Source organism: Biomphalaria glabrata, chromosome 17, assembly GCF_947242115.1.
Source record: "Biomphalaria glabrata chromosome 17, xgBioGlab47.1, whole genome shotgun sequence".
In the NCBI taxonomy this organism is placed as follows: domain Eukaryota; kingdom Metazoa; phylum Mollusca; class Gastropoda; family Planorbidae; genus Biomphalaria; species Biomphalaria glabrata.
In genome coordinates this window covers 8086574-8101805 of record NC_074727.1, presented here as the reverse complement: position 1 = coordinate 8101805, position 15232 = coordinate 8086574, and the positions used below count along the sequence as shown (strand labels likewise).

General features: G+C 36.1%; 3 protein-coding genes across 14 annotated transcripts in view; 1 reads left to right on the top strand and 2 right to left on the bottom strand.

Annotated features, from left to right (window-relative positions):
• The window catches only part of LOC106071594 (kinesin-like protein KIF13B), a 325865-nt gene that overhangs the window by 142346 nt on the left and 168287 nt on the right, over positions 1-15232 (top strand). The window lies entirely within an intron of this gene.
• Positions 383-3926, bottom strand: LOC106071597 (leucine-rich repeats and immunoglobulin-like domains protein 1). Its single transcript, XM_056015159.1, has 2 exons — positions 1913-3926; positions 383-1401 (listed from the first exon to the last, which is right to left on the bottom strand). The coding sequence occupies exons 1-2, from the start codon at positions 3144-3146 to the stop codon at positions 1049-1051; spliced, it is 1587 nt and encodes a 528-aa protein (XP_055871134.1). The 5' UTR covers positions 3147-3926; the 3' UTR covers positions 383-1048.
• LOC129923582 (slit homolog 2 protein-like) lies at positions 8320-11615 on the bottom strand. The gene is made up of 2 exons (XM_056015154.1): positions 11435-11615; positions 8320-11075 (listed from the first exon to the last, which is right to left on the bottom strand). Exon 2 carries the CDS (start codon positions 10662-10664, stop codon positions 8454-8456), a length of 2211 nt encoding a protein of 736 aa, XP_055871129.1. The 5' UTR covers positions 10665-11075; positions 11435-11615; the 3' UTR covers positions 8320-8453.

Below are 15232 nucleotides of genomic sequence, written 5' to 3'. Positions count from 1 at the left end.
TGTGTGTGTTAACAAAGGCTTATATCAATTTATTTTCTCCCACTTCATACGCTCGTATCAAGTTGAAATTTTGCACAATTATTCCTTGTCGATGACAGCACAGGAATCAATACAAAAATTAACAAAATTAGTGGTAATTAATACAGATCTTTTATTCCCATAAAAGGTAGTCACTGTACTACAGGTACTGAGGTAGATGACAACTGTTAAACACCGTTTTCCCTTCAATCAATTTGTGTGTGTTCAATTCTTTATTTTGTTTTACTTCAGAATCACGTCACTCATGCACTTGTAGATAGCCCGTGACCTTGACATTTAAATCCATTCCGCAGAAATGTATTCACTTCTGCCATATTTTTCGTTTTTGTCACTGAACTAAGCCTTTTTCCCCTAGCCATAAGACTTGCTATTTAGACTTTTTGATTCTTAAAATCATTACATTTCCTAATCGACATAGATCATTGAATATGAACATGGACATGTGTATGCATATTGTACATCCGCTTTAAACTTTATTAGAATACTTACTCACTTAACTTTACATATGTTCACCATTTTCGTAGAATGTCAACAAACAAACAACTAAACCAAAAGTAAGGATTTTGTTGGAAGAAGTTTAGTATTTTAGAAGCAAGAGTTTATATTGTGAAAGTCTAAATGAAGATTCCATGATTGTCTCAGTAAATGTAACACATAAATAGCTCTAGTTCTACTATCCGTATTTTTTTAAAATTAAATACCATTATACTTAGTGTCTTATAGTTGACGCTTTTTTTTTAAATTGCTGATTCTTTGACAATACGTACAGTTTTACACAGCTAATAGCTTCTTTTAGCTAATATCTTTACTTCATTTACACACACAAAAACACTGTCAAGGAATCAAAACTCGCACATTAAATGGAAATACTGAACATAACTTCACTAAAATGAATATTTATTTATATATAGATATACACATTACACATACATAACTTGACGAGAAAATAATAAGGAGAGTGATAGCAATGCCATTAAGGCTATTAACTAAAACGGACACCAGGGAAGCGTCAGGGAGATGGACAGTTTGGACCGCGGATGAAAGTTGTGCTGGAACTGACGCTGGTGGCTGGCGCGATGGTCGTGAAATCGGATGTAATCGTTATTATGGTTGTGGTGATGGTGCGTGCGGTCGATGTGGTGACGTTGAAAATGGTAGTTGTGTCATTTTGAGCTGTGGTTGTCTTTGTGGTCACTGTGGTTGTATCTGTCTCAGAGGTTGAGGCAGTGGTGGTCGCTGTGCTATTTGGTAACGTCCCAAACGAAGCATTGTGTGACGCTGTGGTATCGCAAACACATGCTATATTTTCTGTGAATGTTTGACTTGTCGTAATTGGTATCGCAATGGATTCAGTAGTTGAATCTGTAGAGTAGAGTAGAAAAAACATAAAGTAAATAATTCTAATATATGAATGCCATTTTTAAATTTTTAAAATTTTTTTCAGGAAACATAAAAATGGTTATTGATTATGTAAGCATATATATATATATATATATATATTGTGTTACTGACGGATGCGCGGTGGCTGAGAGGTAATGCGCTTGACTTCTGAACCAGGCTTCCCGGGCTCGAATCCTTTTAAAGACTTTTTTAAAAAGGATTTTTAATTTCTGGATTTTAGGGCGCCCCTGAGTCCATCCAGCTCTAATGGGTACCTGACGCCGTTGAGATGGCCACGTTAAACGTGGCCATATATTAACGTGGCCATATAAACAGATGACCTGAAAGGTCTGAAAAGGGAACTTTACTTTGTCACAAAAGGACTACATACACAAATGGAGGTCTGAAAGGAAGTTACCATTGATTGGTTCATTTATAAAATGTATACAAAAGTAAACAATGAAAGCGAGCAGTCTATAAATAATGCACTTACTAGATGTAGGTGTAGTTCTGCAGTCATATCTCATCTGATTGACCGCTCTGGACAAAAGTTGACCAGAATAGTGAGTGTTGTTAGCACCACACATTGGCGAGACTATATTTGACTGAATGGTCAAGAGTTCAGCCAGCCAAAGTGTTTCACAATCACATTGCCAGTTGTTGTTACGTAAGTTTATCGTTGATATACTCCCCTTGAGCCACGCCTCAGTAGAGTTAGGTAAAGATGTCAAACCTGTGTTGCTTAGATCTATGTAGGAGATGGATGTTCCGTCAAAGGCGTCGCCAGCAATTGTAGTTATTGGATTGCCACTTAGATCTAATCTGTTAGCTGTAATACCTTTTAAATCTGTACTTGAGATCTGGGTTATTTTATTGTGAGCCAGGTTCAGTACTTTGGCTGGTGTGGCAGAAGTTTTGAAAGCATCAGATGGAATGGATGTCAACACATTATTAGACAGATCTAGTGAATCTAAAGTTGTTCCTGTCAAGAAATCATTCGCCACTGAAGATATAGTGTTATCGGAAATGTCCACAGTTCTCAATGATTTTAAATTACTCAAAAGTCCATTTGAAATGTTTGTTAAAGTTAAATTGTTCATTTGTATTGTTTCTACATTAACCAAAGGTTGGAAAACGTTTGATCCAATATTTGAAATGGGATTGTTGGATAAAGTTAATGTCTTCAGTTGTACAAGTCCAGCAAACCCTGTGTCTGGTATCTGCATTGTGATTTTGTTATTTGAAAGATTTAATTGTTTCAGATTGATCAGTTTTGAAAATGACTGAGCAACAAAGCCCATTATAGTATTGTGACTTAAATCCAAATGTTCTAGTGACGACAGTCCAGTCCATGCAGTTGGAGAAAAACTTCTAATTAGGTTGTGTGACAGATAAAGTTCTATAAGATTTGACATCGAAGTAAACATGGCCACTGGCTGAAATCTGTCCACATGAGCCTGGGTTAAATTTAAAACTTTCAGGTCATTATAAGTTCCGAAGTATTCCGGTCTAAGCGTACCTTGTCTTGCCCAGGCATCACACGTTCCATTGTCCACTCTTAGGTAAACAATATTAGCTGGCAGTGCCACATCTTTAGGACATATAGATCCACACACAGCACGACCTCCTGGATCACACACTGAACATAAAGTAGACACAGAACATTGCCCTGATACTGACCCTATGAAGTAAATAAACACGAGTAGAAAATAGACCAGATGAACCATTGTCCGTGTCGTCCTACTGTAGAGCTATTTAGGCGAATGAAGTGCAAACACTGTCAGTAGAATAATAGATCCCGAAAGTGTTTTTTTTATGGTAATCAAATACAATGGCATGTCATAGCACAATTATGTAGAAAGTGGGCATTGAATATTATTTGGCATTGCATTGACAACTTTCTCAAAGTCTAGAATCTCATGGCGTGACTACTACTTGATAATTATCAAACTGAATGAATAAAATGTGTTTCAACTTATCTTACTATGCTGTAACTGTTCTTGAAGGGGATCTAGACACTTAGTACACCTGGGCCTTTTTATACATTTCTCGTGTTTGTATGTCATGCTATGGTTCCTAGGGAAGCACAACAACAACAAAGGTTGTAGCCCCAAACAGTGTTATTACATATCTGATTTTTTAAAAATAAGTTCTTGTTTATATCTGTATATCTTTCCATCGCTTAGATACTTTTTAAAGTTCGATTTTGTTCGTAGGGTCTTTGTATTCGCAATGTTCCTTTCATGACACTATTCTAAACTATTGATTTGTTCTGAGTCCTGACTTGTGTGGGAATGAAGGTAAATTTAATGCTGACGCGTGTAATTATAACGAACGTGGTCATGCCAAGATAAATCATCTTCATTTACTCTGATTTTCACTTTAAATCATTCTTCACTTTATGTCCAAAGTTAATGTCACCAAGTTAGGTTCTAGAAAATAACCAGAAAAACAGCTGAGTCCATATTTGTCTACACGTAGTACGGAATGAAAATTTGTTACATTTCTATGAAGTAGAATGTGTTAACATGTATGTTTGATACTATTGTTGATTAAAATCACTTAAATATGCAAAACTATTTCCCCCACCCACATCACCCCAAAAAAAGGTGCAAAAGTGTATGCATACCGCTCCTTTGGATCAGCCAGGACGAGTGAGGAACCCTGATGTATATCCATCTCACCCCTTTATTTAAGGTCCTGAAACGGCGCAGTAGAGAACACACATGTTACTGTAAGGAAGCTAAATCAATAGCTTAACATGGACGCAATAATTTTTCTCTGGAGACCAAAGTAGCCATATACATATATGCACGTATTCTGATATATATATTACTGAAAATAATCAATGTATTAGTATTATTATTTGGTCCATAATTTTCATAAAATAAACGTATTATTCAAACCTAAGGTCCATATATCACATTTGTACCTGTTTCAGTGGCAAATCCTTTTCTCGTTGTTGTCCTCACCAGCACCACAAAGACCAGCCCATTTTTGTTTCCAAATCTGTGTTTCAAAGTTTGCTCGCTCATTGTAGATCTTACCGTACAATCCAATGCTGAGGAGAACTTACTACAGTGTTAGGATGGGGTTAGCTAATACAGTGTTCAGATGGGGTTAGTTTATACTAGTCAGCTAATACAGTGTTAGGATGGGGTTAGCTAATACAGTGTTCGGATGGGGTTAGCTTATACTAGTCAGCTAATACAGTGTTAGCATGGGATTAGCTTATACTAGTCAGCTAATACAGTGTTAGGATGGGGTTATCTTATACTAGTCAGCTAATACAGTGTTCGGATGGGGTTAGTTTATACTAGTCAACTAACACAGTGTTAAGATGGGGTTATCTAATACAGTGTTCGGATGGGGTTAGCTTATACTAGTCAGCTAATACAGTGTTCGGATGGGGTTAGCTTATACTAGTTAGCTAATACAGTGTTCGGATGGGGTTAGCTTATACTAGTCAGCTAACACAGTGTTAGGATGGGGTTAGCTAATACAGTGTTCGGATGGGGTTAGCTTATACTAGTTAGCTAATACAGTGTTCGGATGGTGTTAGCTTATACTAGTTAGCTAATACAGTGATCGGATGGGGTTATCTTATACTAGTCAGCTAATACAGTGTTCGGATGGGGTTAGCTTATACTAGTCAGCTAATACAGTGTTAGGATGGGGTTAGCTTATACTAGTCAGCTAATACAGTGTTAGGATGGGGTTAGCTTATACTAGTCAGCTAATACAGTGTTAAGATGGGGTTGGCTTATACTAGTCAGCTAATACAGTGTTAGGATGGGGTTAGTTTATACTAGTCAGCTAATACAGTGTTAGGATGGGGTTGGCTTATACTAGTCAGCTAATACAGTGTTAGGATGGGGTTAGTTTATACTAGTCAGCTAATACAGTGTTATTATGGGGTTAGCTAATACAGTGTTAGGATGGGGTTAGCTTATACTAGTCAGCTAATACAGTGTTCAGATGGGGTTGGCTTATACTAGTCAGCTAATACAGTGTTAGGATGGGGTTAGCTTATACTAGTCAGCTAATACAGTGTTAAGATGAGGTTGGCTTATACTAGTCAGCTAATACAGTGTTAGGATGGGGTTAGCTTATACTAGTCAGCTAATACAGTGTTAAGATGAGGTTGGCTTATACTAGTCAGCTAATACAGTGTTAAGATGGGGTTGGCTTATACTAGTCAGCTAATACAGTGTTAAGATGGGGTTAGCTTATACTAGTCAGCTAATACAGTGTTCGGATGGGGTTAGCTTATACTAGTCAGCTAATACAGTGTTAGGATGGGGTTAGCTTATACTAGTCAGCTAATACAGTGTTAGGATGGGGTTAGCTTATACTAGTCAGCTGGGCCGCTAAAACCATTTCTAAAACCTTATATCAATATCAGGAAGTAGTTCTAAACAGCACGGAGACTATTTGATTCAAACCTTTTCAATAGAATAAAAGTCAGTAAATAGATCTACCTCATGGGCGTAGCCAGGGGGGGGGGTTCTTGGGGTTCAAACCCCCCCCCCCCCCGAAATGAAATCCCCCCCCTGGGGGGGGGACGGAATTAAGTGACTGATTTTTGCTTTCATTTTGTTTATTTTAGCTGAGATTTTAATACTAAATCATCACTTACCACAGCACAGCCGAGGCAGTTTTGAGTTAAAAACCCTCTACCAGGGGGTTTTGAGTTTAAATCCCCCTACCGGGGGGTTTTGAGATTTTAAAAACCCCTATCAGGGGGTTTTGAGATACAAATCCCTCTACCAGGGGGCTTTGAGTTTAAAACCCCCTACAGGGGGTTTTGAATTTTAACCCCCCTACCAGAGGTTTTTGCAGTTAAATCCCCCTCTTCTATAAAACAAAACAAAAAAAAATGCAAACAACAATCTCCAAATTCCAACAGCACAGTTGAGGAAGATTTTGATTTTAAAACCCCATCCAAAATTTACGATAACCCCATCTTCAATATAAAAAAAGCAAATTACACACTCAAAATTCTATGAGCGTAGCCAAAGGGGTTTTGAGTTTAACCCCCCTCCCCCTTCCAGTTGGGGTTTGAAGCTAAAAAGTACCTCTTCAATATAAAAAAAAAGCAAATTACACACTATAAAATCTATGAGCGTAGCCAAAGGGGGTTTTGAGTTTAAATCCCCCTCCTCCAGATGGCTTTTTCTTTAAAGTTTAAAACCCCTCCAGATGGTTTTGAGTTTAAAATTCCCCTACAGAGCGTTTAGAGTTGAAAACCTATCTCTTCAATATTATTTTAAAGCAAACTACAGTCACCAAATTCTATGATCGTAGCTAAATGGGGTTTTGAATTAAAAATAAAACAAAAAAAAAACTCCAGAGATTTCTTAGTTTAAAACCCCTCAACAGATGATTTGACGAAAAAACTTTCCTTGTCGATATAAAATCTAAAGCGAAATACAGGCATGTAATTCCAAGAGCGTAGTCAAGAAAGGTTACAAATTTCTACCAGTGGCTTAAGCTCCATTAATTAAGTGTGAATAGTCTTCTGCCGAAATTGAAAATCATTAAATGTGTCTCAACAAAGATGGTTAAGACAGATTTTAAGAGTCAGTCATAGAGATCGGGTCTAAATCAAAGAAATCATATGCCGAACTGGGAGTCGAATCCTTAGTAAGGTTGTGACAGAGCGTCGCATGAGGTTTTGCGGGACATGTTTTCCGACAAAATGAATTACGCAAAATAAGAGTTGCGGAAAAAAACTTGCCGGAAAATGCGCCGAACGGCGCGAGACGGTCTAATTCAGTAAGAATAGCACATTAGGTTTTTGAAATAAAACTTTTTAATAGCAAGATAATGCACTGTAGATACCTCAGAATATGCATTTTGTTGGCTTTCAATACCAGAAATAGTGCTTGGCGGCGGGGCTTCGCCCCGCGCTGGGGGAGCGCTGCGAACTCCCCCAGACCCCCTTGCTAGCAAGGGCGGGGAGTCTACAATAAACAATAAACGTCTTCCGAAAGGGTCAGAATGTAATAAAGATTAATTATGTACACACACACACACATATAATATATATATTTTTTTCGCGGGGGGGGGGGGAGGGGGGGACGTCCAAAACCCTCCCCGAAAAAAAATCCTGGCTACGCCCATGATCTACCTATATATATATATATATATATATATATATATATATATATATATATATATATATATATATATATATATATATATATATGTAGTAATGTAATGCACCGTGGACTTGTGATGCTGTCGTAAGTTTTCCCACACAACACTAGACTCTTTGTATGTAGTTTTCGCTGGTTTCATTCTTTGTCGTATCTATATGTTGAGATGACATGTTCACATTTAGTTGACTTGAGAGAAAGAAGAATGTGCATACGACAGACAATTATATAACTATCAAATGGTGAACACAACCTCAGCCGTCATTTGTGATGCCCCGAAGAGCTTGGAGATAAAAAAGGTTTTAGTCAACAAATGTTTATACAATAAAGAGGAAAATACAAGTTTTAATTACTCATGGTACGAATGCGCTGAAACATTCTCGTTGGGCTTCAGTATTGGAGTATCTGAAAGATTTTGTTCTGGAATGTACAGACTTTACTATCCATTATTTGATCTAGACAACTTGCATCAACTTGAATGGATCAGTCGAAGGAAAACAAAAAATATAGAAATAAAATAATACATTAACTTCTAAGGTTCAAACATTAAGACATTGAACAACAATTAAAACCAAATAGAAATAGAAAGTGTAACTAGACTAAACTGGTATTATCACAAACACCATTCTATTATTTCCTGATACTTACCGAAACTGAACGGCCTAAGGACACAATATTATTAAAACCGATTAAAAATTTTTTTACGCAAAGATTTCAAAGAATCGGACGCAGTAGTTAAGAAAGAAATTAGTTTTGTTTTTAAAAAATGCAAAAAAAAAAAAAAAAGTTCGCTGATACGGGTAAACCGTGGTTTGTTTCTGAAGTAGTTAATGAGACGTGATAATAGTTTCAATGTCTACTCAATGACTTCATTCACTCTTTAAGTTGTGTACATGACTTACTTCTATTGCAATCGTTTTTCAACTGACTTGCTGCTGTGGACAACAGTAGACCCGAGTACTTCGTGTTGGCTCCACATGTCGGTGAGACTATGTTTGAATGATTGGTCAAGAGCTCTGCCAACCAAAGAGTGTCACAGTCACATTGCCAGCTAGTGTTGTTGAGATTGATTTTGGTGGAGGTGTTGGCCAACGACTTTTCTGTTGATCTTGGTAAAGACTCGAGTCTGGTGTTGCTAAGGTCAAGGTTCAACAGCTGGAGTCCATCAAATGTGCCGTCTTCTATTTTATCAATTGAATTTCCGCTTAGATTGATACTTTCTATTGGCACATTTTGAAATAGATCCTTTGGAATCTGATTGATTTGATTGTCACTAAGATCTAAAGTTTCCACAGTAAAGTCAACGATATCAGCGTTGGAAATATTTGGAATTTGATTGTGGGCTAATGAAAGTCTTGTTGGTTGCTTAGTACATCGTTTGATTGCTGCAGTAGGTACTGACGTCAAATTATTGTAAGACAAGTCCAGGTCTTCTAAAAACGTCATCAGAAAACTTCTCTCATCAATTGACTTGAGGAAATTGTGTGAAAGATCAATATTTCTCAATGTCTTGTGTTGAGCGAACCAATTTGGATCAATATCATTCATTTGTACATCTTGAAGTTTTATAGTTTCAACATTTGTCAGCAGCTTAAATGTGACTTTGTCAATAGATTCTAGAGGATTGTGTGACAATACAAGTGTTTGTAAGCTGTCTAGTCCAGTGAAGGTTTCGTTATATAAATGTTTAATTTGATTTTGTTCAAAGATAAGAGTTTTTAATAGTCTAAGATTTGACAATGAATTGTTTAACATTCCCGAAATGTTGTTATAACTCAGATCCAATTCTTCTAACTTGGTTAAATTTTCTAAATTTCTTCCATACGTTAAAATTCTGTTATGAGCAAGTGACAAAGATTTTAAAATGTTTCCTAAATGTTCAAAAGGATGATCTCTTGGGTGAAAGTTGGCCACATTAGAATTTGTCAGACTGATAGTTTCAAGTTTTGTGTAATTGATAAAATTTTCTGTTCGAAGTATCCAAGATTTGCCTACTCCATTACATGTACCACTTCCTGTTTGTATGTATGTTGTTATGTCCTTTGGTAGATTGGCTTTAGATACACACATTGTACTACATACTGCAGTACCTCCAGGATCACACTGTGTACAGTTGGCTGGACAATGACTGATCGTTGTTGTTGATTGTGTTGTAGTCGTTATACAGTCTGTTCTTATCTGATTTGTTGCAGTGGACAAAAGTTGACCAGAATACTTGACTCCACATGTCGGTGAGACTATGTTTGTGTGAGTGGTCAAGAGTTCGGCCAACCAAAGAGTGTCACAGTCACATTGCCAGCTAGTGTTGTTGAGATTGACTTTGGCCGATGTATTTTTCAGCCAGGTCTCTGTTGAACTGGACAGAGACACTAGTCTAGTGTTGCTAAGGTCAAGACTGGACAATTTGAGGCCATCAAATGTATTATCCTCTATCATATTTATAGGATTACCGTTGAGATATATATTAGTAATTTTAACATTTTGAAAAAAGTCTCTTGGAATCTGACTGATTTGATTGTGACTAAGATCTAAAGTTTCTATTGTGAAATCTTTGATGTCAGAGTTAGAAAGACTTGAAATTTGGTTGTGGGCCAGTGAAAGTTGTGTGGGTTGTTTGTTGCATCGCTTCATGGCTGCTGTTGGAACTGATGTCAGTTGATTAGAGGATAGATCTAAATCATCCAACGATGTCCCATCAAAACTGTCATCACTTAGAGTCGATAGAGAATTATTGGAAAGATCAAGGTTTCTGAGAGCTGTCAGATGAGTTACTAAACCTGATGGTATAGTTTGGATGTTGACATTATGCAAATAAATGTTTTCAATATTAGTCAGTGGCAGAAATAAATCTTGATCCAATGAGACAAGAGGGTTGTTAGACAGAATCAATGTTCTGAGACTTACAAGTCCATGAAATGTTTCTTTATTTAATTGACTCAGGCGATTGTGATCCAGGTTCAAAGTGTGTAATGATGTTAATGTTTCCATTGATTTATTTAACAACGCTCCCATCAAGTTAGAACTTAAGTCTAGTTCTTCTAATTTGGTCAGTCCTAATAAAGTTTTGCCGAAACCCCTGAACATATTGTGTGCTAATGAAAGAACTCTGAAATTCGTTAAATGCCTGAACGGAGGCTGTGTTGGGTGTATGGCAGCCACATTAGAATAGGTAATACTTAGTTTTCCAGCTTGGTGTAATTGATAAAATTGTCAGTTCGAAGTGCCCATGGTCTTCCTGGTGTATCACAAGTACCATTTCCTTTTTGAACGTAAGTTGTAATATCTGTTGGTAAATTAATTTTATTTGGACACACTGACCCACAGACTGCAGTACTTCCTGGCAGACATTCACTACAGCCTGATGGACACTGTCCAGTTACGTGTAAGAAAGACCACAATAGTAGATACACTTGAAAGATGAACATCTTGAGACTCTTCGACCATAAAGTAGCCATGGTTTGGTTATATCGCCTTAGTAGAGACATACTTGTTTACCTTTAGAATGTTTCAAAGATATTGAACATTAATTAGTCAACAAGTTAGCAAATTGTTAGGTCTGATACCTTAAATATAAACTATACACAAATAGATAATTCTATTTTTTTTCTTTTTCTTTTTTTTTTTATTTGAAAATCGTATTCGATTATTGTGTCCATAGAAAACGGTCCATGCCATGAGAAGTCATATACTTCACACTGAATTTGATTCATCTTATCCTCTGAGCTCATTGAGAAAGTAACATAACGTAATTTGAAGTTTACATCTAACTTGGACATCAATTTTTTTTTTCCTGTAAATGTTTTTGATATAACTTTATTTATCCATTTATATAAAAATTGAAGCTATCAACATACCGTCCAGAAGTTTTGTATATAATCTTCCGCAGCGTATTGACTCAGCGCCCAACACACTTAACACACTTCAATGTTATCTTTTACAACACAGATTTTTCCTAAAAACAATTTAAAAAAAAAATTCTGGTGGCTGAAGTGACGTTGTTTTGGCTAGATATGCCTCCCAGTTGTACAAATAGAACACAGTGTCACATGATACACATTGGTAGGGGAGCGTTACTTTGAAATTTTTAAAACATAGTTCACTTTTAATATCAGTATTATCATATCAGTATTTCTTGTTACGGCTCACGGTGTGCAGTGTGGCAAGTAGTAGCAGTCGCTTTCACCTTTTCGCAACTAATGTTGAGTTGATTAATAGGGCGCCCTAAAAATATCGAAATTACAAAATCCCAGCCTTCACGAAGATTCGAGCCCGAGTTCCCCTCATTTCCTTTATATTCAAATGTTCTTGTTAAAAACATGAGTACATACGGTTACATGGAATACATCTGGACGAGATCATTGAGTTGTTAATAACCGGCTGGTCAGATTTCATGAACGTGACATGTGCCACAAACAGTTGTGATATGTCAGGGTTTTGGCCCGAATACGTGATGGCCCGATAAAGCGAGTTATATGCTTATGTTTGTTTTCTTAATGAATACAATTTGTAGCTACATTCGACTTTTCTACATTTCTGAGTAGGTGTAGATATAACAAAAAAAAAAAAGTCGTATTTATTGTGTTAGCCTTGTAGTTTGTGATTCTCCTCTTCCGCTTGCTTAAACTTGTTTCCTTTTAAAAATGCCTCCTAAGATGACACTATCAATGCTTTGTAGTTGTGGCACTTACACAGAAAGTTACTGCATCAGTCTAGCATCTGTACACTCTACTCCTTAGGATTTCCTTAGGATCTGTATTTCTGCCGTTTTGCATTATTTTTTAAATTCATTCTCTTTATGATTTGTTGTGATTCTTAGTGTTCACCTGTTGTTGTTTTTGTGTCAATGTACTAAGGTTTCTGTCGGGACATTTCGGTTATACAATTTACAAAAAAAAAAAAGAGATTGTATATTTCGCTCTGGAAAACTCTGTTATGTTGCATGTAAGAAACTGGACACCATTTTAAAAAATACTCACATGTAACGTAAGATAACGTTTTTAAGTGAATGAAGCTAATATAAGTATGACACAGATACACAGATAGACTCCTAGACTAGAGTCTTACACACAAACATGTTGACACAAACACATTGATATATTTATCCAAACATGAACATATATATACATATATATATATATATATATCAAATTTTATTTATATCTAAAAGTAGTAATAACAAAATAGTTGAAAGCTAATACCTGTTATATTTAAAAAAAATTGCAGAAACAGGTACAAAATATACCTTTATCAAGCTATAAGTGTTATTTGAATCATCAACAATAAAAAAATAGCAAAAACAATTAAAGAAAGAAATTAAAAGAAAATACACAAAAACGGTAAAATTTTAGAAGTGTGTGCTAATTTTGTTTTTAACATTAACTTTATACAAGTGTAGGCTAAACGGAAAATGGAAAATATAATTGAAAATATTAACACAATTTTCGAGTGTTATATGAAGTCTTTTTATAAAAGACAATATGTACACAAGTTGCGAATGTTACATGTCATCGCTCTGGTTGTGCTGGTGTAGTGACAAAGGAGTCTTGCTAGCTTGAATGCTGTGTAAGGGTAGGCAGTTTTTCTGGTTGAGATCCAGTGTTGATGTTGTGCTGGTACTCACGCTGGTGGTTGGCGTATGAGCCGAGACTGGTGCGGTTGTGGTTATTACAGTTTGGAAGATGGCTTGCAGGGTTGACGTGGTGACGGTAAACGTTGTAGTGGTCACGTCTCCCGCTGTGGTAGTCGCTGTGGTGATCGTGGTACTTTCATTCGCCTTGGTCGACGCCGTTTTCGTATCACAAGCACAGTTCGCTTTGGGTGGGCTCGTCTTCGCTGTTGAAGATAGCGCTGAAGTTGTCTCGGCTGTAGTGGAGGCTGCCAATATAATACATATTTAGAAAACCCAATGGCGATAAATAATAATTTACTGATAGTGAAAGATAATGTATTATTGTGAATATCTTGTATTACGTGGATTTTGTTTTTATTATAAAGATAAAACTTAGTGTCACGTAGCACAAAGCAGCCGCTGCATTAGGTTTATTTTTAGATTTCTGCAGCGTTAAGTCATGGTTATGTCCATTTGCATCACTGCGGCAAGTTAATTCCAGACCATAAAAGGCTCGAGATTGATTGTTTTCAAATATAGAAAGACGTAGATGGTAAAAAGTATGGAAAGGACGGGGAGATATTCAGTTGGGAGCTGGAACGACGACAGTACATTTGTCTCATTAAACTGTATTGTTCAGTGTGTATAGTATTAGAGTGATGGGTAGTTCCAGAATTAAAGCTTTGCATTTATTGTTTCTACATCTTTGTTGTTTTGAATTTATAGTTTGCATTTGAATCTCCGGCATTACGATATTATTTGAGTGTTCAGTAATTGTTTAAAAGTAGAAATTTACACTACATTATAACATCAGAAACGCATTGTGTGATCAACACAATCTCATCTTAACATCAAGACATCATCACATCTAACTCTCTGATATAAATGTCGTTACACTTATTTAAAAACAAAAAAAAAGAAGAATGAATGTACGATACCTAAGCACTCTCATAAATTAAGTGCACATGGTTTGAAAACTAGCCCTTCTCTCCACTTCTATTAAAATGATACCAGATTACAGCTTGGGGCTTGATCCAGTTGATATATATATATATATATATATATATATATATATATATATATATATATATATATATATATTCCTTTTGTGCAGTAAAACATTTCATGAATCATTTTTAGTCAGCTCTTTTTTGAATTATCAACATGTTTCCAATGTGGACAAGCAAATCTCTTTATTTTTTAAATTTACGCTCTGGAAAAAAGAAATCTGGGCCTTTTTGAAATGTGCACATTTTTAACATTGTGTCGGAATAGTTGTCACAACATACCAATGATTAAATGTTTGTTGGTAGACTGCCATTTGATAGGCAGACAGAATCACATATAGCAACACCTCCAAGTACACATTGGCTACATGCTGGTGGACACTGGCCATTAACATTCAAGAACAATAGAGACCATAGAATCAAGTACACACTAATAACATGCCTCATTAAATTGTTTGACCGAATCGTTGCCATTATGTTTTTATGTCTTCTCTTGTTCTATCTCCACATCAGAGGAGTCTGTACCAGTGTACCTTAGTAATATGGAAAGATTGTAAATGCTCATGTTTCATTAGGCACATGAATAATATATGCTACGATTATACGTTTATCTATGTTTCTAGGACATACATTTTTTTTTCTAAATTGAATTCGTTTTGTATCATCAACTTTAAGCTTTTTGAATTTTAAAATCAAAGTAAAATCAATTCAGCGACACTTTTGTAATGCGTCATATGTAAAATATGTACTTACAGATATAGAGAGCCAACTATTTTGAAATACGAAATTACGTTAATATTTATGTGTATACTACTTGAATTGGATGACACATGAGCTGCTTTAACTGCACTACAGTCTCGTGTATTATTTAGAGACGTTTTATCGCTAGTTGATAAATCAAACAAATGAAACATTTTCCTTATAAACATTTATTGCAACGTGTATCAACGTATGTAATCAACGCTTGCCAAGTGAGCAGGCGCGGTGGCTGAGCGGTTTCCGAACCGGGGGTCTTGGGGTTCAAATCCTTGTAAAGA